The following is a 25,000-nucleotide window of genomic DNA, read 5'->3' as shown; positions in this document are numbered from 1 at the left end:
ATCAGTGACTCGTCAGGGTTCAAGCGTCCATCAGCAACAGACAAACCCTCCGAGATCAGGCCTGCACGCTCAAGCCACTCCAAACCTAGAGAGATACAGTTATAGTGACAGAAAAATGACTTCTTAATGGGTTTTAATTAGTCGTTTTCCTGTTAAAATGTCGAAAAAGTCTTTAAAAAAAAGATGCATTTAGTTGAGAAGCATCGCTGCATGAGATGCAATAATGCAAGCCAACAAGTGAAAATATTGGCCAAAATATTGACTTAATTACTTTTAAATTATATTTAGGCTTAGTTTTTCATTTAAAATGCCTGAAAGTTCTTGGAACAAAACGCATTGCACTGAGAAGCATCATTGCATAAGACACTAATTCTTGTTTTCATTGATTGTGTCTTTATTAAGACCGTAATTAGTCTTATTGCACTGAAAGTATCTTTACAAGTGTCTGCAAAAAATTACCACTTAACTCATTTTAATTAGTTGTATTGCAGTGTTTTCCAGTTTAAAAATATCTAAATATTATTAAACGAGATGGATTTATTTGAAAAGCATCACTGCATGAGATTTGGTGTGAATTCAAGACATATTTACATGCATCAGATAAGTTATTGAGTTAAAAAATCTACAATATGAAAAATATAATGCCTTATGCATTGTTGTTGCATCTTGTTTAGAGGATTTTCAGATACTTTAATTTGATAGCAAGACATTAGGAACATGATTTTTTGGTGTGTGTGATGTTTTTTGTTGTACATTAGTGCTTCTGATGGATCAGTGTGATTTTACCAATCACATGAATTCTAATTCAAGTTTGTTTGATTATTTATTTTGTTTTTTAATTTTATTTTTATTTAGTGTTTCATTCATTTTTTTCATTTTTTTCATTCTTTTTTTTAATTTTGCATTTCCTTTTACATTTTATACTTTATTTCTATTTTTTGTTTAATCATGTTTGATTAAATTTTTTCCCATTTCATATGTATTTTATTTCTTTTCATATTTTTTTATAATTTATTCATTAGTTTCCAATTTTATTATTTATTTATTTTATTCACATTTTTACATTTTTATATTTATTCTTGCAATTATTTTTATTTCTTTTTTTATTTTAATTGTAATTAAATTTTTGTGAATATATTTTCATATTTTGCTGAACTGAATCTGATCTGGTTTGTTCAGGTACAGTGTGTTTTCTCAGAATCTGCTGCTTTGATTTGAAGTTGTTTTTAGAGTGTATGTAGGTGGTATTTGTGAGTGTGACGAGTCTTTGAACTCATTAGTTTCCCTTCTGTGGGGAAACTTTATCTGGAATATGATTTCTTTCAGAAGCGCAGCCGTTGAGTGAAGAAGTGACCTTCATGAGGGCTTTAATTCAGGCGTATTAAAGAGAGCACTCGTCCTCTAATCGCTCTGAGGTGAAGACGGCCTGAAATAAAGCCCAGTGCTGATTATTCACTCCAACACACTCGCCTTTACAGGCAATATATGAGCACAAGCCAGGTCCGTTTGTTTGTTTTCTATCATTCATGTCATTCATTCATTCATTCATTCCAAAATGTTAAAAATGTATTTTTTATTTTTACAAATTATTATTTATTTTATATATTATGTTTTCTGTTAATATTTCATTCATTATTATATTCATTATTATTATCAAGAGATACACTATATTGAATATAATCATATTATATTACGAAATGTAATAATAAAATAAAAATATAATAATATAAATACTCTGACACCACATTAAATATAATTTAATAAATATATACATCAGTTTTGGATTTATTGATGAGAAATAATGATCTGAACCTTCATTTATATTATTCATTTATATTATTATTATTATTATTATTAATGCCAGTGAGCATGCAGGCTTGTGTTTCTGTTTGCGGTCAGAATATGCCGCTGTATCGTGTCGTGTCTCTTTGAAGACGCTCCTCCATCATCCACTCCACATGAATATTTCAGGCCGATGGAGCAGAGGCTTTCATCTGCGATGTTCGAGAGTGATTGAGGGTAATTATGTTTGATGATCTTTTTCTGTTTCTGTGTTTATGTGTTGATATTAGGATTCTGTGTTCATTTGTCTTATGTTTGATCTTTGATTCGTAGAATGTTGACCTGCAGATCCGGTTCCTCTCGCACCTGCAGCACACACACAGCATGCATGCACAGGCTTTCCTCAGTCACACTCTCTTAACTACTTTCATTCATGAATTAATAACATGAGACGTCTGTGCTTTACTGCCCTGCTTTGGCAGTTTCATGCTTTGGTATTTCTCCAGCAGTTCAAATATAAAATAATGATATTAAATGTAATGAAAAAAATAATAGCTGAATATAAAATATTAAGTATTAACAACAACAAATTATTATATTATTAAAAATATTAAATCATAGTAATAATATTAAATTATATATTAATGTTAAATATAATTTTAATAATAATATTAGTATTTAGCAGTTTATGTCAAATAGCAATGTATAATATCTTTAATAATATTCAAATAATAGTACATTCATATTTAATTATTTTTTATTTTTTTATATTATTAAACACTGTATGAAATAATGTTGTACAAAACTCATAAAAATTATTATATAATAATAATAATAAATTTAAGTAAATAATATTCCAGATAATATTAAAATAAATAATACATTTAATATTATACATATTTAATATAAATTATATTTTATATTAATATTTCATTAGGTATATTTTATATATTCAAAATATTTAACATTAAAATAGTTCTTCAACTACAAGTATGTATTATGCATGCGCGACCCAATAAAGAAAACTACTTAAACATTTAAATATTAAATGATAGTGCTAAGTAAAATAACTATAGATAATGCTATTATAATTTAATGTATTTCACTGAAGCCCAGTCAGATTAGTTTCTTAGACATTTACATAAGTTGCAGTGTTTTAGAAGAGACTTGACACTTACTTGTTAAAACTCTAATCAGAATGAAGACGCAGCAGGTTTACGGTACAGTAGAGTACACAGTATGTGATGCGTTTGCAGACAGAGAAAAAATCGTTTGGCGCGTGTGAAAAATCCTGATCTGAGTTTGGTGAGAGTCGCTGTGAACCCAGTGACTGAAGATGTGAACACAAACTCAACACACACACACACACACACACACACACACACACACACACACACACACACACACACACAGTGTTTGCGTGATCTGTTTGTTTGAGAGCTGCGTTCCTCCTGCGCTCATCAGATCAAAATTTAAATGGTATAGTGTATATTGTTACACTTGGAGTAAGTCTGGAGTAATGATGCTGCCAAAAATTTAGCTTTGATCACAGGAATTAAAAAATTACATTTTAAAAATATATTCAAATAGAAAGCAGTTATTTTAAATAGTAAAAAATATTTCACAATTATACTAGCTGGCTTCAAGCAAATGCAAATATCTGTATTTTTGGATCAACTAAATGCAGGCTCATGTGTCATGTCTGAATATATAACCTGGCCGTTCGCCGCTAATGAACATCACATATACCTGGGCATTTCGACAAAATGTGATATTAGTTTTTTGTTTGCTGCTCTGAAGGACAATACTTTGTTTTGAATTTTATTGTTTTGTTGGGGGTGTGTGAGTGTGTTGGTCTTTTGTTTTTTGCTGTTTTCTGGGTTGGTTGGTTGTTTGCTTTTTTTCGTTTTGCAACAGGTTTATCCAAAATAAAAAAGTAAGCATGCTGTTTACGCAAATAAAACTGCATTATTACATTATTGTGATGGTCCACTGATACTATTAGGTGTAATATACAGGAAAAAAGAACACAATTACCACATAGCACATTTATTGTCAGTGTTTTTTGCTTATTTGTTGATATTTTTTTTTTTTTTTTTTACCTCAGACGATAGCAAACACCAATGATGACGGGGGTATAAACAACATTAAAATATTTACACCAGAGCAGCGATATTGATGAAACAGAAGCTTAAAAAAAGTTACATTCTTGAAAACAACAAGCATGCTTTGTTGTATGAAGGCCTATACAATATATAGTTATAAACACTATATGGCTATATTCGTGAACAGAGAATAGCCTATCACAGTAAAGTTTTGTCTAATCATTCTTACTGACATTAAGCTAGCAACATTATAACTCATATTACTTTTATATCGTATTGCTGTCTATGTTTAAGAACATAAAAAATAAAAAAAACATCCTGGCATCGTGAAACATTGAGATGATGTAAATGAAACTTCATAATGTTTCACCTGATTATACATTTAGTCAGGAGTTATAGTTTGGAAAAAGTCTAATTAGTAAAATGTGTACAAGTTATATGAAAACTAATACAATTAATAATAAAAAAGACTTACTCATGTTTATCTCTACTGGGTCAAGCCGCTTCGTTCTTCTTTCTGAAGTAATCCAAATCTTATTCCTCTCAGCGCGAAGTGAACAGTAACATTTAAAAAACGTGAAGTACGGTCTCGCAGCTTTGTTTGCTCTGATGAGGGCGGTTTCCCGCCGCGAGCTTCAATAGTGCGCTCGGCGCGGGGGGCATGGCCGCATTAGATATAATGAAGGGAGACTTTATCACAGAATATTTGTTTTTGGTAGCACTTGCTCAGTTTAAAAGTAGACATGTCAGGCTTTCTATAGATATCTCTCTCATGTCTCTGTGTTGAGTATTCACTGAAGTTACTTACAGTGTCATTTAATGACGCGTTTTGTACACTGAAGATCAGCGCAGACCAAGGCGGCAGACAGCGCACCTTGTTTGTTTTCTTTATTTTATAAATGCACAAAGTTTTGTTGTTATTATGTCTGTATACAAATAAAAGTAGAACCTTTACAGATTCGATTGATGTATTGCTCTTATCTGTACGAGCAAAACTGAAAGTGTAATTTAAGGAGAATTATTAGGAGAATTTGCCTCAATATACAATATCTGCGTTAGCTGACTCCAGAGGTTTAATGTCAGCACCCCAAAAAACTGTGTTACCTCCTGATTAAAATGCGAGATCCTGCAGCTTGCGAGTCCTGAAGCCTGTTTATAATGCATCATAAATGCCTCTGACCAGTCATCATCAGCAAGCTCTTCATAAAGTATTATCATACGCGTTATGATGCACAGGGAACAGAGGTCATGCTGTCCTCAGGTGGTTAATCACAGTATATCAGGACTGTTTTATATATTGTTTCCTGAAATGTTATGTTTATATGTGCATTATTGGGGTTGTCTAATTAATATGCGTCATTTGCCATGCATTTTTTTTTTAAACTCTGATTATTGTTTTTTCTTTTCTGTTCTTTTCTTTTTCTTTCTTTTCTTTTCTTTTCCTTTCCTTTTTCTTTTTTTTTTTTCTTTTTCTTTTCTTTTCTTTTCTTTTTCTTTTTTTTTTACTAGTTTTGCTTTAAGACCAGATTTTGTTTGTAAACAAATCTGAAAATAAACATTTGTAATTTTCTAATATATTTCAGTTTTTGTAAAATTAGATTTTTTTTTATTTGAATTTTTATTTTGAAGTTACTTTTTAAATTTCTTATTTCAGTTTTAGTAGATCAAGTTAAACTAAACAAAGAAAGATGAGATCACACACACACACACATGTGTATGTATGACTGGACTGAATCCGTCTTTGTCTTCCTGTTGAATTGGTTTGCACACAGCGGCGTCCCTCAGCTTTGTTAATGAGGCCCAGTGTAATGAACGCCGCTGACGGATTACAAGCCGTCGCGTGTCTAATTAGCAGAGCAGTGACTGCAGAAACGCTGGGTGATCAGCAGAGAGACGCAGGTGAGCGGCCGCTGCTCTGCAGCAAAGCATTGTGGGTCATTAGACTGCATGGTTTAAGAAGAAGAGCTTAATTAGTCTGCGAGGGTCCTGGCCTTTGTGTCGACTCAATAGTGTACTGGCATAAAGGCCACAGAAATCACTGTTAAACAGTCATACACAAAGAGTATCGTTTGACTTGTGCCACCGTGACCTTCCTGGTGTAATTGGCTTGTACTTGATTTTCTTTTTATTCGTTTATTTATATAAAGTAATAAATGAAATAAATAATAAAGTAAACCCTTACTGCTGTGTTTGGCTAATTGTTGTGTATGATTGAGAGCGTAAATTCGTGAAAGACTGTTGTTTCCACAGCTTGACACTTAATGTCTTGTTGTCTTCGGAGCATCTTTATCGTTTGGTTTCTGCACAGACCTGCGTTTGTCTTGTCCATTTACATTAGGAATACAATTGGCGGGGCTAAACAGGCGCTGAACAGTCAGGGTGTACAATCAGTGGGCGGTGCTAAACAGGCAGCAATGTACAATCAGTGGGCGGTGCTAAACAGGCAGCAATGTACAATCAGTGGGTGGGACTATACAAGCAGCGATGTAGAATCGGTGGGCGGGGCTTAACAGGCAGCGCTGTAGAATCTATGGGCGGGGCTAAACAGGCAGCGATGTAGATTGTGGGCGGAACTAAAAAGGCAGCGCTGTTGAAGCAGTCGTTGATCATCTTCTGTGGAGGTGGTTGCTTATCCACACTATTTACATCATAGAGTCGAACATTCCACAAGCTGTCGTTTTGGCAGAATGCCTTCAATATAAGCTGTTTTTTTGTCTAACAAAGTTTTGAATTCTGAAACTTACTAGATGTTTTTATAGTACCTCTTAAATGTCATTTGACCATGACTTTTTTTATAGATATTTTGTTGATGAATATTTTGACAGGTGTCAAATCAGTTTTTTAAAGAGAGAATGCAAATGTTTCAGCATTTTAATATAGGGCTTTTGCTGAGGGTTTATCACATGGTCAGTCGGAGCCGCATGTATTGGAAAGCAGACAACACAAATGAAGGATATGAAGGAATCCAAACGAGACGCTCTGAACGTCTGTGTCAGAAGTGAACGGTGACTCAGGGTTTGTGACATTTGCGGCGCTCGTGTTCAGAGATGCTTTAATGATGCGTGTTAGATGTGCTGCTGAACACGAGTCCGGGAACGTCAGAGAATCAAACTCTCCATCTCTCTGATTCATGACAAGTGACTCAAATGTGCAGGTGGACGTTATGAGTGTAGATCTTAGCCTTCATCATCCATCCTCTTCCTCTATCAGCTTCAGCAAGAAACACTGGAGTAAAAGGAAACTCCTTTAATAATTTAATAATTTAATGTAATGTATTAATTTTCAGTTCATTTCATTTAGCTTTTATTTAATTGATTTATTATATTTTCCATTTTCTTTTATTGTGTTATATATTATTGTTTTGCTTTAAATTTAATTTTATTAATTATATTATGTTATTATTATTATTATTATTATTATTAAATCATTGCATTTTTATTTTATTTTACTTTTTTAACTTTATTTTGTTTATTTATTTTTTATTTTACTTTATTTGATTTCATTTTAATTAACTTTTTATGTTTTCTACCTTTTTAATTTTATTCTTCTGATGTTTTTTTGACATTATTATGTCAATATTAAATTTGACTTTTTACATTATTTATTTATTTATTTTAGAATATTTCTCACAAACTGTGGCTACTATCTGACAGAAATGGATGAAATCACATCTGTGTGTTTGATTCTGACCAGCACCAGAGTGTCAGGGGGTGTGGCCAGTGCTTGTGTAGCCAATCAGAAACTGTCTCTGACTGTCCTTCATCCTGTAGATACAGATTTGGTTGTATTTTAATTTAATCTGAACTGTTTTTCAGAGTTAACTGATGTGAGTTTTGAAGAAAAGCTGAAGCTAGTAAAACATCTGAAATTATTTTACATCACCTTCAACATGAGGGAAGACTGTAGGAGTCAATTGAGTTTCCTCACTCGCACCCCCCCCCCATTCGTTCTCCCGTGGCATCATCATCCTATTCTCTTGCTCTATTTTGAGAATGCAGAAGCAGAATTATTCCTCCTCATTTTTCTCTCTGTGTTAATTAGATTTAAACACTTTCCCATTCATTTGCATATGAACACCTTCTTAATGAGAGCAGATAATGAAGCTCTGTAATCACAGGCTGCAGATTGTCTCTCATCAGCAGAGGAAATGCTCGCATTCAGCACATTCATAACGTGTGTGTGTGTGTGTGTGTGTGTGTGTGTGTGTGTGTGTTGCTGTAGGTCAAAGTGGGTTCAGATGCTGAAAAAGTTTTTAAAAAGGCTTTTCTGCTCACCAAAGCTGTATTTATTTGATAAAAAATACAATAAAAAACTGTGAAATATTATAAGAATTCCAAACTGCTGTTTTCTATGTGAATATCTGTTCAAATGTAATTTATTTCTGTGATGTGCAGCTGTATTTTCAGCATCATTACTCCAGTCTTCAGTGTCACATGATCTTCAGAAATCATTCTAATATGCTGATTTGCTGGTTTTGTGATCTGATGATTGCAGTCGTGTGTTTCTGTAAGTGATGATCATATACTGTATATCAGCCTCAGTCTGTTTCTTGTTTCCAGGTTTGATGTCGCTTATGTTCTGAAGCAGTAATCAGAGGTTAAATACAGCTGTGTGTGTGTGTGTGTGTGTGTGTGTGTGTTTGGCCGTCGGCTGCTAGTGCGCTGCAGACTGTAATTGGAGGCAGTTAGGCAGCATGTTAACAATAATCACGCTGATACGACTCTGACAACACATTCTGCAATAATTGTGGCTCCCGTGTGAGCTGCTGTGATGCTGGACCATAAACACACACACACACTCACACCACACACTGTTAGCATGAGCGATTGAGTCGCTGCACATGTTACACAGACATATGTGTCCAATTATCAGCATAATTACATTAACATAACAACATTCATGAGCGTCATCGCATTTTAATGCTGCCTTCATGCGCTATAGGAAACCTCCTACTTCTGAAGTTATAAAGCGTTTGTCCTGTTCAACTGCTCTGTTTGCAAAAGAACAGAAATCATGGTGGACAGACTGTTCTTTCTTGGGGAAATTGTATTGAAGCCAAAAGGTATAGATTAGTAGATATAAGATATAACCTAAACCTAACCCTATAAGGTAACATGAAGACACATTTTGAAGGGTCAGCAAACTTTGAAAAATAACTTTCTTTCTTTCTTTCTTTCTTTCTTTCTTTCTTTCTTTCTTTCTTTTCTTTCTATTTGAAAAATAACTTACTTTCTTTCTTTCTTTCTTTCTTTCTTTCTTGTTTTCTTTGTTGTTCTGACAATTCATTTATTTCTAATTTTATTAATTATTTGTTTATATTAGTTTTTATATATTTATTCATCCATTCATTTAGTCATTTTATTATTTTTATTTGTATTCTTTTTTTCTCTTTGTGTTTTAAATTCTGGATGGTTTGTCAGTTTTTGTACCAACAATTCATTTGTTATTCTAATTTTTATTACGTTATTTATTTTTTCAATTATTTATTTATTCATTCATTCATTCATTCATTCATTCATTTAGATTTTTTATTCATTGTTTTTCTCTTTGTATTTTAAATTTTAGGGTTAGTTATTTAATATTTTATTTATTTGTTTTTTTTTTTTTTTTTTTTTTTTGTTTTTCTCTCTGTATATTAAATTTTAATTTATTTGTAATTTTTTTTTATTTTTTTTTATTAATTTATCAACCTTTTTTACATTTTAAATAGTTTGTGAGTTTTTCCTAGGTTTAGTAAAAGCGTAATCAGGAACAAGTGCTGCAGATGAGCTCTGAGAGAGAAGCTCAATACTCTTCTGTTCTGTCATGTCTCTGTTAAACAATAAATAAATCTCCTGTGCATCTTCTGCATTCAAACGTAAGTGCACAGCATTTCAATGCATTTAACTCTTTCTCTCTCTCTCTCTCTCTCTCTCTCTCTCTCTCTCTCTGTTGTGGTTCTCCCTCAGGTCCTCTGCGAGTGGTCGTCCCCACCGAGTCTGTCTCGGCTCATCTGGGTGACATGGCTCTGCTGCGCTGCGAGGTTACTGGTGAGCCCATGCCCATGGTGCGCTGGCAGAAGAACAGGGAGGACCTGCCTTTGACCTTTGACCCCGACAGCAGGGTGGTCATCCTGCCCTCCAGATCTCTGCAGGTCAGCAGGGTCCAGCCGCCAGACTCGGCCACATACCGCTGTCTGACGGAGAACCCCAGCAGCTCCCGCACTGGCACAGACGCTGACCTGCGCGTCATACCGGGTGAGTGACCCGCTGACCTCCACCAACTAGTGACCCACCTGACCTCCACTAACTAGTGACCCGCCTGACTTCCACTAACTAGTGACCCACCTGACCTCCACTAACTAGTGACCCGCCTGACTTCCACTAACTAGTGACCCACTGACCTCCACCAACTAGTGACCCCTTCTGACCTCTATTAACTAGTGACCCACCTGACCTCACTAAACTAGTGACCCACTGACCTCCACTAACTAGTGACCTGCCTGACCTCCACTAACAAGTGACCCCACTAACTAGTGACCCGGCTGACCTCCACTAACTAGTGACCCACTGACCTCCACTAACAAGTGACCCCACTAACGAGTGACCCGCTGACCTCCACCAACTAGTGACCCACCTGACCTCCACTAACTAGTGACCCGCCTGACTTCCACTAGCTAGTGACCTGCTGACCTCCACTAACTTGTGACCCGCAGACCTCCACTAACTAGTGACCCGCCTGACTTCCACTAGCTAGTGACCCGCAGACCTCCACTAACTAATGACCCGCCTGACTTTCACTAACTAGTCAACCGCTGACCTCCACTAACTTCTGCTTCTGACTCACTCACCAGGAAGAGTCAGGCCACCTTCATTCATACAGCGCTTCACTGAATACGGATGCATTCAAAACAGATTCACAGAGATAAACAGGAAGATGGCAGTTTTAATGTTGCAAAATTCATCAAATATGAAACAAACTCAGATTCTACAGAAGACAATAGAGTCATAATTCAGATCAATTCAGTTCAATGCTGCATCAGTTATAAAACAACATCAAATGAGTCATTTTATTTGAAAAGTAACACTCTGATATTTGGTCTGAAATTCAAAAACACTATACATGAAACAATCACGATTAATGTGTATTTTGTTCTTTTTACTCAGTTCTAATTGATGAACTTTGAAACATGGATATTTTTTTAACATAACTGAATTGAATCTGAATCTAACTGAATTGGTCCGAATAATGACTCTGTTGTGTTGTTATGCTTTTTCTCTTTTTCAGCTTTATTAGTCTGTAATGTTGCTGTTTGAGCATAAAAAAGATCTGCAAAGTTTCAAAACTCAAAGTCCAATTCAAAAGGAGATATTTTATTTAACAGAAATCACTTTTCAAAAACTACAGCGAACAACTCGTTTGGACTATAACGCATATTTTCCGGGATTTGTGATATCACAAAGATCGACGAATGGGACGAGACCTGTTTGTGCTGCACTAGAGAAGGCATCGAGTGTTATATCACTATGTCAAAGACACGCTAGTGTTCCCAAGGCAGATGAGCTTATAGCGGTTACAATCATCCAAGTTTAAATCACGCTCAAACTGATTTGATTTTGAGGCAATATTTATACTGAAGCTCACAGCAGGTGGCTATGGTAAGAGGCAGGACATTTCCCGACCAGGCGCCGAGTGCTGCCAACCACAACACACACTGGCCCAGCTGACCAATCACAGCACACACTGGCCCAGCTAACCAATTGCAGCACACACTGGCCCAGCTGACCAATCGCAGCACACACTGGCCAAGCTGACCAATCACAACACACACTGGCCCAGCTGACCAATCACAACACACACTGGCCCAGCTAACCAACCGCAGCACACACTGGCCCAGCTGACCAATCACAACACACACTGGCCCAGCTGACCAATCACAGCACACACTGGCCCAGCTAACCAATCACAGCACACACTGGCCCAGCTAACCAACCGCAGCACACACTGGCCCAGCTAACCAACACACTGGCCCAGCTAACCAATCGAAACACACACTGGCCCAGCTAACCAATCACAACACACACTGGCCCAGCTAACCAACCGCAGCACACACTGGCCCAGCTGACCAATCGCAGCACACACTGGACCAGCTGACCAATCGCAGCACACACTGGCCAAGCTAACCAATCACAGCCCACACTGGACCAGCTAACCAACCGCAGCACACACTGGCCCAGCTAACCAATCGCAACACACACTGGCCCAGCTGACCAATCACAACACACACTGGCCCAGCTGACCAATCACTGCACACACTGGCCCAGCTAACCAATCACACCACACACTGGCCCAGCTAACCAATCACACTACACACTGGCCCAGCTAACCAATCACAGCACACACTGGCCCAGCAAACCAATCACAGCACACACTGGCCCAGCTAACCAATCACAACACACACACTGTGGCAGATAACCAATCACAAAACACACACTGTCCCAGCTAACCAATCACAGCACACAATGGCCCAGCTAACCAATCACGGCACACACTGGACCAGCTCACCAATCACAACACACACTGGCCCAGCTAACCAATCACAGCACACACTGGCCCAGCTAACCAATCACAACACACACTGGCCCAGCTAACCAATCACAACACACTGGCCCAGCTAACCAATCACAACACACACTGGCCCCTGCTAACCAATCACAACACATACTGGCCCAGCTAACCAATCACAACACACACTGGCCCAGATAACCAATCACAGCACACACTGGCCCAGCTAACCAATCACAACACACACTGGCCCAGCTGACCAATCACAGCACACACTGGCCCAGCTAACCAACCGCAGCACACACTGGCCCAGCTAACCAACCACAGCAAACACTGGCCCAGCTAACCAACCACAGCACACACTGGCCCAGCTAACTAACCACAGCACACACTGGCCCAGCTAACCAACCACAGCAAACACTGGCCCAGCTGACCAATCACAACACACACTGCCCCAGCTAACCAATCACAGCACACACTGGCCCAGCTAACCAATCACAGTGCATTTAGTATTTCAGAAGGCAGGCCTTCATTTGATGCAGGAACTATTCCAGCCGTTCATGCCAGACTGGGGAGAGAGGTGTTGTAATAATGTAAAATACATGGAAAAAATATGTTTTTCGAACAACCTAGTATGAGAGCCTGTTCTAGTACACCCCCAAAACAAAATCAAGACCTTGTAAAAGAGCATAATAGGACCCTTTTAAAGATTAGTTTCATAATTGATGAATTTTTCAATTTTAACAGTTATTTTACTGTTTATTTCTGTGAAGCTGCTTTGAACCAATCTGTATTTGTATAAAGCCCTGTAGAAATAAAGGTGAATTATAAAATTTTCAAAATCACCTGTAAAGCAGCTCTTTAAAAGACCACAGTCATTATTCAGATCAATTCAGTTTAATGTTGCATTAATTATGAAACAACATCAAATGAGTAATTTTATGTGAAAAGTAACACTCACGATATATTTACTTTTGCCAAAAATTCAAAAACACATTATACATGAAACAATCATGATTAATGTGTATTTGCGTTAATTTCTTCAGTTCATAATTGATGAACTTTGAAACATTGATATTGTTTTTGAACTTAACTGAACTGAATCTGAATCAAACTGAATTGATCTGAATAATAACTAAGTTGTGTTGTTGAAGCTTAAAGTTTCATAATTGATGAATTTTACAACTTTTTACAAATTTTCCTGTTTATTACTCCAAAGTTGCTTTGAAACAAACTGTATTGTATAAAGCGCTGTAGAAATAATGTATTGTATTTGTAATTGTAATAATTATGAATTTATTTAAAATTGAATCTGTAAATCAGCTCTACTGAAGACCATAGTCATTATTTAGATCAATGCTGATTCATTTCAGTTCAAAAACAGTGTCATTGTTGCAAAGTTAGTCAATTATGAAACAATTTCAAGTCATTCTATATATGAAACACTCACTATATATTTACTTTGGCCATTAATAAATGTCAATTATGAAATAATTTTAAGTAATTATTAAATCATATGAAATGGTATGATTTATTTACGAATTAACTGTTTTAATGTGTGTAATCCACAAGTGTGTACCCAGAAGTGAGCTAAACCTTCAAATCTCAGAATAACCTCCTTCTTATTTGTAAAAAAAATATATATTTACAAATGTAAGTCTGTGTCAGTGGTTTTTTTTTCTTTTTTTTTAGTGTCTCTGTATGTATTTGTGTTTTTTGTCACTGATTGTACTTGTTTTTTTTTCTGTGATTATTGCTTGTTTTCCAGCAGCAGGTATCGGAGCTCAAATATCAGTCTGTCATTTTCCGTGAGGATTCTGAATGATTTCTGCAGCTCTGACATTTCTGTTGATCGATGCACGAGAATCAATGACTCGTTAGTCGCGTTTGAGTTCAGAAACCTCAGCGTCCTGCTAATGACTCGAGAACTTCACTCGAATCATCATCAGCATCTCGTTTAAACTCTAAACTAACACTCGCATGAAACAAGCTCACAATTCAAAATCAGGAGAAATGCCAAGAAATTGACATTTTAGGAATAGTTCTGCCAGGTCATCTGAGATCAGGATGAGTTTGTTTCTTCATCAGGTTTGTAGAAATGTAGCATTGCATCAGTGTCTCATCAATGGATGCTCTGCAGTGAATGGGTGCCGTCAGAATGAGTCCAAACAGCTGATAAAAACATCACAATAATCCACAAGTAATCCACACCACTCCAGTCCATCAGTGAACATCTGGAGAAGACAAAAGATGAAACAAATCCATCAAGACGTTTTTAACTCAAATATGAGTCCATAATCCATAATAACACTTCCTCCAGTGAAAAAGTGTTCTGGTTCACTGGAGTGCTCAATGCAGCATTTCTCCAAATCTGTTCCCCAAACACAAACAACTATTCCCTTTTAGGGTTTTTGGGCTGGAAACATGTGAATGTAAACACAGGCTGTATTTGTGTTCATATCTCAGTGTTGCTGTTCAGAAGCTAGGTTTCTCTGTCGTGAGGAACAGAAACCCTGCTGTGCTCTGTTGACATTTATAGCATCTAGATGAACAACAACACGTTCAGTTTAATAAGTCATTTGAAGAAAACTCCATCTCAAGTTTTGGCTTCTATTTATTTAAGGAATATTAATGAATGATGGCTTGTCAGAGTTTTGCTCCAAGACCAGCAAAGATTGATGATTGAGAGATCACGGTTTAATCTGATACTCTGAAGTCTGGATGTGTGAGTCTAGACTTGAGTTCCTGAGATCTGAACGTTCCTCCTGCGTTTATTACTCATCTCAGTCGCTCTCAGACAGCAGGTGCAGGGCTAGAGAATCGAGAGGAATCCCCTCCGGACAGAGCTGACTGGGTTGTTTTCTGTCCACGTGATGCTGGATCTTTGGCTCAGGGCCGTTAGGAAGCGTCTCTGGAGGGAGAGATGGCTAAAGAAGAGCATTCTGGGAGGAAACGCCGCTGTAGGCTTCAGGACATGAACACTGCACCGTTTGAGCTGAACATTCAGAGGTCAAAGACATGCAACTAGACGAGCACCCGCTGTGTGTGTGCGTGTGTGTGTGTGTGTGATTATGCATGCACACAAACACACACACACACACATGCCTCAGGAGACACTTGCTGACCTGTATGTGTGTATGGTGCTGATGGCGGGAATAAACAATCAGATGCATGTGTATAATCTAGTGTGTGTGTGTGTGTGTGTGTGTGAGCAGAGCCCGGAGTAGAGCGAGCGCTGACGTTCCTCCAGAGGCCTCAGAAGGTCACGGCTCTTCAGGGCAGAGATGCGGTTCTAGAATGTTCTGCCTCCGGCTTTCCCAACCCATCCTTCTACTGGATGAGAGGAGACGAGCTGATCCAGAGCAGGTGAGGAGAAACACATCACTGACACACCAGATCAGCACAAACATCATCATAAACTGCTGCTGAATTACATTATATCTACACTGCTGCTTAACAGTTTGGGGTCAGTAAGACTATTTTTAATGTTTTAAGAATCAGATCAGAGTTCTGCTCAGCAAAGACTGCATTTATTTGATGAAAAATACATTGAAAACAGTGAAATATTATTATATTTTAAAATAACTGTTTTCTATGTGAATATGTTGTAAAATGTAATTTATTTATGTGGTCAAAGCTGATTTTTACAGTCTCCAGTCTAACCATTACTAGTCTTTACTGTCACTTTTGGTCATTTAAATTTAATAATTTAATGAATAAAAGTATAATTTTCTTTTGGCCATTTTCTGGAACTTAAAGAAAGTATACCAGAAATTAAATGTGCATATATAAAATTTCCATATATACAAATATATTGTCAAATAATGATTTAAAAACATATATGAAACCTATAAGAATTCCAAACTGTTTTATATGTTAACACATATTTATCTAGCCCATGTAAATATGTATGTGTATACATGTGTAACACATTTTTGGACATAAATGTCATGTACATGTATATCCATCTTAATACATGCTGATATGATATAGTAATTGTAAAAGATTTTTTAAAAATATATTACAAAACCGTGTAAACATTCAGATTGTTTGTATATATGTTGTTTTAATAAACATGCATACATTATTCTAATATATATTGTTGACATATGGTTGCTACATATAATACAAACATTATTAGCATATGAACAAATTTCTCTGTTGAAAGAGAATGCACAGTATAAATGGCAATATCACTCTTGATTTGGGGAGATATATGTCATATGTTACATTTCCGTATGGACCTTTTAAATAATACTGTAGTGTATTTGATCACTAAACTCTAACATCAGCTGATCTGTATGTTAATAATCTTCTGTTATCGTCAGACGAGAGCAGCAACTCTGTTTTCTCTTCATCTCTGCTGCGTCTGTCGAGTCTGATGGTGTTTCTGTGTCTGATTCTCCGTCAGATCAAAGAAATACTCTCTCCTGAGCGCCAGCAACCTTCTGATCAGCAGCGTCACAGACGACGACTCGGGAACATACACCTGCGTCGCTCAAAACAAACAGCAGAACATCTCAGCGTCCTGCGAGCTCTCCGTGCTCGGTGAGTTTACTCCTGTTTAATAACCCTCAGATCCACAGAAAACACACCCTCACTGCTGTAAAACAGACAAATGTGATCATTCTGTCTGCATTTACTCACCTGCATACTATATTAACAAAATTAGTAACACTTGAACTAAAATTAAAATGAATGTGGAAAATATTAAAATATTAAAACAAAACTAATTCAAACTATTATCATTAGAATAGTATATTAATGATTGTAAAATAACAACAAAAAAAATGTAAAAATATATATATATTAGGGCTGTCAAATGATTAATCACGATTAATCACATCCAAAATAAAAGTTTTGTTTACATAATATATGTATGTGTACAGGGTATATTTATTATGTATATATAAATACACACACATAAATTATATATTTAGAAAATATTTACATGTATATACATTTATATAGTTATATTCTTATATTTTTATAATATATAAATATATTTAATATATAAACATAACATATTCTTCTTAAATATATACATGCATGTGTATTTATATATACATAATAAATATACACAGTATACATACATATATTACGTAAACAAAACTTTTATTTTGGATGTGATTAATCGTGATTAATCATTTGACAGCCCTAATTTGTATATTTTTGTTTGTTATATTTTATCATATAAAAAATTTAAAGATTTTATAAAAAAAGTATCTAGTTCTTTCATGGAACTCTAGATGGCGCAGGCTGATGGATTCTTAATGTAAATGATGATATTCACAGCGTTAAATGACTTGGCACAAGCTGATTGGCTCATGTTGGAAAAGCAGCCAATGAGCTTGCTGCTTTACATTTAAAGGAACACTCCACTATTTTTGAAAATAGGCTCATTTTCTGTGCCATGGGTGCAGCTGGCACAATGATATTATGCAGCGCCTGAAATTTGACGGCTGAAACTGTGCAACTACACAAACTAGCTGAGGACTGTTTTCAGGCGCTGCGTAATATCAAATCGCAACTTTTCATTTTCCGTCAGTCTTAGTACATGATGTAACTACAGAAGAGTCAAGTTTTAAATAGGAAAAATATTGAAACTCTTTGTTGATTTTTTTTGAGCGAGATGCTAACGGTCTAATCAGATTCAATTATCTATGCTAAGCTTAGCTAAAAGTCCTACCGCCAGACCCGGAGATCGTCTGAATGGATTCGAAAACGGTAAAACTCAATTGTTTAACTCTAGGGGAGTTGAAAAATTTGCCTATTTTCAAAAATAGTGGAGTATTCCTTTAAATGGCTGGTTTGTATCCACTTGAGCATTTTGCAGCATGCTTTGAAAGTTCCTCTGAAACCCTCCCCCTTCCCCAGCTCCACCTGTACAGATCTGCTTCGGCTTATTATATATGCTATTTGTGCAGCAGCCGTATGTCTTAAATACTCACAGAATTGTATTGCAGCAACAGCAATAATCTACAAATTCTTTCTTTATTTCTAATATTTTTGTTTTGGTTGTTTGTTTGCAGAGATAATAGTTACATTTTTGTACACAATTAATTTAAATGCTGTTGTGATGTTTTTTTCTTTTGAGTTTGCCATGAATATACCCTTTGATGCTGATATTGTGTTGTGCTTACGTTTATCTTTGTTTATTTACCAGACACTTTTATCCAAAGTGACTCGCAAGTGAGGAATACAGCAAGTGATTCATCATAAAGAGGCAAATAAACACGAGAAGTGCTCATAATACAGAGTTTCAGACATCGTTCAGAATAATACTAAGCTTAAATAAATATATGAGGAATAAATGAATGAATTTATCCAGTCAGTTTTGACGTGCAGCAACTGTATATTCCTCCATCAGTGACTGGGTGAGCAGCTGCAAACAGCACTTTGAGTCTCTTTAGCTCCAGTCTGTGTGGATGAACACGCTAATATTCATGTGTTGTACTGAATGCAGGAGTTTTTAGTTTGTGATAGAATTATAGAGATTTCCAAGAAACTTCTGGTGAACCTTTGGTGAGAAACTCGCTCGTTTGTTGATCTGATTCTCATTTCCATGAGTTTCATCTTCCTTTGTGAGATTCTCTGTTTGATCATTAGCTCTTTGAAATTAAGTTTTGTTCTTGTTTTTATTTTGCCCTCCATGTAAATCCTCTCTGTTCATAATCAGCTCTTTTTACGTCAGATTTTCACAGCTTTTTGTGCTTTTGTAGATGTTTAGTTCATCAAAGCAGAGGTTCAGATTCTGTGTTCTGATTGGACGCTGGTAAACACCTGTGATTCATTATTCAACTGTTAGTTCTTTTCCTCAGACCTGATTGCCTGTTTGTAGATCAGCTCAGGTTTCAGTGTTTGTGTTCAGTTTCTGATTGATTGATTGATTGATTGATTGATTGATTGATTGATTGATTGATTGAGTGAGTGATTGATTGACATACAAACATCCAGTTTTGTGAATTGCAGCCTGACTTTTCAGTTGCAATTTCAGTAGCAATTTTAGTGCTTCAACTTTTTTTTCAATATAATTTTGTTCATGGTTTTCATTTTATTAGGCAAATATTTTAGAATTAAATCACCTTTTCCTATTTCAAAAAACAAAAAAAAAAGCATAATAATTACCAGTAAATTTATCCGTTTACATTTTTTATAATAATAAAAAGATCATGTTGTGATTATATATATATATATATATATATATATATATATATATATATATATATATATATATATATATATATATATATATATATATATATTATATATATATATTATTTATTTATTATTTATTAGTTTTGTGAATTGCAGCCTGACTTTTCAGTTGCAATTTACTGTATTTATTTATTTATTTTTTTTTTTGTTTTGTCTGTGATTCAGTATGCTGTATTTTATTTGTGCAGTGCATGGAGGCCTTCAGCTTTGACTGATGCACAGTGTTAGTAAACCTCTCCAGCTTGTGTGTTAGTTACCAGTGTTTTAACCCCCTAACCAGACCAACTAAACCCCATCAGCACTGTTTCTTTCACCTCTCTCTCATGCGGTGGATTTGACTCTTCTCAGGTATTCATGTTGTACAGAGTTTCTGGCATTTAATCCAATTAAAGAGCCACTGCAGGATATTAGACATCAAGTGACAGCTGTATTATTATTATTATTCTGGCCTGTAAATCAAATAAAGCAAGCGTGTGAGAGGAGCACGCCAGTGCTCTGGAGACTCCTTCAGCGGAGATAAAGATGAATGTGGAGGAGAGCAGCTCAGATGATCTGCTTTTAGACACACACAGTTTTTCTGTATGCATGTCTGTATGTATTTGATCAGGAAGCTACTGATCAGTTAAACAACTGTATGACGCCATTTGTAAATCTCTAAATGTAGTCTTGTCACTTTTTCTATGCCTTGATGTGTTAATATGTCATCAGAAAAACACATATATCATCAGAAAAAATAGCATATATAAAAAAGACAACACACAGTTTATATATCTATATATATATATATATATATAAAAGCAAAACATATACAACATTCCATGCATTGATTTAAACAGTGAACAGTTCCCAATTCAAGGCTTACAGTTTCCTCGTAGCAGGAGGTCTGGACTGGAGTATGGTCTCAACAACCTTATTTGAGAGATTGGATGCTAAGAACTGTGCCCCCTCAGGGGCCACACCCACAGCTTCCATAACTCCGGGCAGGGGTAAAGTATGGAGACCTCCGCCTGAGAGAGAAGGTCCCTCCTGATCAGAATCTCTAATAGGGAGCCGTCGAGGAGGGATACAAGATCCGAGAACCATACTTGGGCCAGCCAGAATGGGGATACTAGCAGAAGACGGACCCAGTCCCAGCATACTCTCTCCAGAACTCCCGGGAGAAGAGCGATCAGGGGAAATGCATACAGACGAAGCCTCGGCCATGTCTGTAGCATAGTATCCAACCCAAGCAGAACTGGATGTGTGAGGGAGAACCAGAGCAGACAGTGTGTTGTTTCCTGCAATGCAAATAGATCCAATTCCACCTGGCCGAACTCCCTCCAGAGGAGCTCCACCACCTATGGGTGGAGTCTCCATTCCCTGCGCCTCAGCCCCTGTCTCAACAGGATGTCTGCTCCCTGATCGAGGTGCCCAGGGATGTAGACTGCTCTGAATGAGAGGAGCTTTCCCTGAGCCCACAGGAGGATCTGGTGCACCAGCCACCACTGCAAGGGTCTCATGTATAGCGGGCCAAAAGATATCATGTTGGACGCAGCTGCCATCAGACCCAACAGTCTCTGAAACTCTTTGATAGTGAGTGACTGGCTTTCTCTAACTCCCCTCACGGCTGTAAGAATCGCTTCGATATAAGCAGCAGACAGCTGTGCCTGCATCGTTGTTGAATCCCACACCATGCCAAGATAAGTGGTTCTCTGTAGTGGAGAAAGCACATTTTTCTTGGCGTTTAGCCGTAACCCCATCTCTATCATATGGATGAGGATGACATCTCGATTCCGAGCCGCAATCTGCCCTGACTGAGCAAGGATCAACCAATCATTGTTGTACTTCAGTATGCGGGTGCCCTGGAGTTGTAACAGAGCCAGTGCAGCATCCACAACCTTGGTGAAAGTGCAGGGTGAGAGTGACAGGCCGAACAGGAGAACCCGATACTGGTATGCTTCGCCCCCGAAAGCAGACCTCAGGAACTTCCTGTGTTGAGGAACGATGGATAAATGGAAGTATGTGTCCTTGAGATCTATCGTGACAAGCCAGTCCTTGGACCTGATCTGAGACACAATTTGTTTGATAGTGAGCATGTTGAATCAAAATCTTTTGATAGCGCAGTTCAAAAGACGCAGATCTATGATTGGACACAACCCCCATCCTTTTTCGGAACGATGAAGTAATGGCTATAGAACCCTGAGGAACACGTTATATGGCTTCCTTCCTCAAGAGTGTCATCTACTTGTTCAAATACTAGAGCTTCAGTGCCCTGAAGTGGATGACCGAAAGGGAATGACCGAACAGACTGCTCTAGCGCCCTCACTTGAGGGGACAAGCTTTCCCATGCCGTACCATTGCCTGGCAGAAATTCGCTTGCCGGAGCTTACAGAGCCTTGAAGCACCTGGGGTGGCAGGGGTATCAGTGAAGCCCCCTGAGGGCACTGAGGAGGTTTGAGCACTGTATACTGTGTTGTGTACCTCTCCTCCCCAGGGTGGGCTGCCCTCAGGGCCCTGATGGTGTGATTGTTAGGACTGCTTGGCTGAGTTACGGTCTGTAGATCCGCTTTCTGCTGCGAGGATACCATATGAGAACGCAGCCCCGCCCTGCCCCGCCCCGCCCCGCCCCTGTTCTTTCAGTGAGGGAGTACGGGTTGCGATGCTCTGCTTCAGGGTCTGGCGATATGAGGAGCTGGATGGGAGCTGCTAAGCAGTCCCAAAGACCTGGGAACGGCGAGGGAGGAAGCTCTGGAATACCGCCGCCTGCTTCTTTGCCTCCTGAAACCTCTCGATGACAGTATCGACTGTGCCGCCGAAGAGGCCAGATGCCGATAGAGGGGCATCCAGCAGAAAGAATCTGTCCTTATCTTGTAGTTCGGATAGATTCAACCACAAATGTCGCTCCGTGGCCACCAATGCTGCCACTGAATGAGCGATGGCTTTGGCCGTTTCCTTGGTGCGCGAATATGGATACGAATACAGTTTCTCCCATGATCTCGACACCTCAGCATGGAGTTTATGGGAATATGGTTTGTCCCGTGGTATATGTTGTTAGGTGGTTTTTATTGGGTGATCATTCGGTTTTGCTTTTGTTATGAGCGTTCTGTTTCTTGGCTGGCCAAGTGCTCCTTCCAGCGTCTTTGCAGACCACAGGCGGTTAGAACAAAGTGTACACTCTAAAAACTGCTGGGTTAAAAAAAAAACAATTTGGGTTATTTTGGCATCCCAGCGCTGGGTCAAAAAGGGACGAACCCAGCACTGGGTTGTTTTAACCCAACAAGCTGGGTTATATGTTTGACCCAGCATGCTGGGTTGCTTTTTTATTGTTTAAAATTACTACACTGCTAGGCTAAAATGAATCCAAATCAAGCTAGACATTAAACCTACAAATCTTGTTCATTTTAAAATCACTTTAACACACACAGAATGACTATCAAAAGGTAAATATTTATTTAAAACAAGAGAAAACATTCATGTAAGAAGAAATTCAGAAAAGTATGGCATTATCAGCTACAGAGTTTATATATGAAGCATTTAACATTTGTTGAATATAACTTTTAAGATCAAATCTTAAAATCTTTTTTGGTAAATTTTATGCATCATATAAAAATATTATACAAAAAAATAATATTATTCTGGCATGACAGTAAATAAACCACAACATTAACACTGATATTATAACATTTATCAGAAACATATGTGTGAAAGAATGTGAGCATGTGTATGAATGACAGCGTGTAAACTCTAAAAAAAGCATTAATTTTGTATAATTTTGTTTTTACAAATTATACACTTACAGTTTGTTTGATAGTCCATGAATACAGATCAGGCATCTCTGCCAATTTTCATGATCTCTTTAGCATAATTGATGTAGTCGTGAAGAAGCCCCATCAGCACAGCAAAGACATGTGACATCTTTTACATCATCCAGGGCAGCCTCCTCCTTTAAACCACTGTTGCATTCGTTTGGGGGAAAGGACATTCTCTTCTTTGACCAGCATTCATCCCAGTCACCGACTGTTCTTCATCAGTGGCCTAAAGAGAGAAAAATATTTGAAAAAAACCCAACAGCATTTAATTAAAATCTATCCATTTTCAGATAGAGGTGCATTCACATCAGTAAGGATAGGTAAATAGTCCGTTTTATAATTTCAACACTTTGTATGGTTGTTTAATGTCTCTGTGTACCACAGCGCTCTAGAATGCTATTATGGCAGCACTAGTGTAAGGGGATGTAATATTGTTACTTTACTGAAACATTAAAACAGACATGACATTCACATACCTCACAAATTTTCATGTACGAGGAGGGCTGCTCTTTAAAGGGGTAATTCAACATAAAATGAAAATGGTCATAATTTATTCTCTCCCGCGTTGTCCCAAACCCATACAAACTCTGCTAATTTTTGGAACACAAATAAATATATTTAATGTTCCCTTGTGATTCTCTTCTGAACAGACATGTTCACTATGATATCATTTAAGATTTATTAATATATAAATATTGGCATGGATTACTTCTACAATAACTTTGTATTTTTTGAAGCTTGAAGAAAATTATGAGAGAAAATTAAAAATATCTTCATTTGTGTTGTAAATATTGGAATGACATGAGTGTAAGTAAATTATTTTTTTGTGTGAACTATTTCTTTAAGGAAGACCCAGAATGATGACTCTCCAAATCAGACAACTCCAAAGTTGGTTTGAGTTCTGCAGTGAAAAACACGGATATCAATGGTTTAAATAAAATATTAACACGTAATCATACTGTTGTTGCATCAAAATGACAACAGAAACATTTATTTTCTAAAAACAACTCAAATCAGTCTCAAAAGAATTATGCTCTCCTGTCTCTGGCTTTCAACATCTACAAAAACATATTTTTTATTTTTTTTTACTCAGGAAAAAAAAAAAAGGATAACTCACATCAGTCTCAAAAGAATTATGCTCTCCTGTCTGGTGGCCCTCTTTTCTAAAGAAGCTGAGAAAATCGCCTCCTCACACAAGCAGGGTTCTGTGTGGTTAACTCCCGGCGCGAGCACAATGAAGACACAAGCTCAACAAGTCTGAAATATAACATGCAAAACATTACTTTTAACAATTATCACTTCATCAGCCTCAAAATAATTAGGCTAGTCTTTTTTACGTAACGCAGTTTCCTTTAGGAAACTACATTCAATTTAACCACGAAAAAGAAGATAACGAATTAACATGTAAATAATTTAATAACCCTCTCTTAACGCCTCAAAAAATGTAAATATTGTAAAATCTTATGTAAATATGACATAAGACACTCACTGACGTTATATTAAAAGCACCTCTTCCATTCAGTAAAAGAGGGAGTTAAAACTATTTCTGAGGGCATTTTTCAA

At 37.0% G+C, this 25,000-nt stretch overlaps 1 protein-coding gene across 1 annotated transcript in view; it reads left to right on the top strand.

Annotated features, from left to right (window-relative positions):
• LOC109070294 (netrin receptor DCC-like) overlaps nucleotides 1-25,000 on the top strand; it is a 182,850-nt gene that overhangs the window by 53,273 nt on the left and 104,577 nt on the right. The window contains 3 exon segments of the mRNA XM_042723345.1: nucleotides 9,836-10,123; nucleotides 15,647-15,797; nucleotides 16,843-16,979. Of these exon segments, the coding sequence (XP_042579279.1) occupies nucleotides 9,836-10,123; nucleotides 15,647-15,797; nucleotides 16,843-16,979 (576 nt within the window).

The sequence above is a fragment of the Cyprinus carpio genome, chromosome B5 (genome assembly GCF_018340385.1).
Source record: "Cyprinus carpio isolate SPL01 chromosome B5, ASM1834038v1, whole genome shotgun sequence".
NCBI lineage: Eukaryota > Metazoa > Chordata > Actinopteri > Cypriniformes > Cyprinidae > Cyprinus > Cyprinus carpio.
This window is presented reverse-complemented; position numbering and strand designations above follow the sequence as displayed.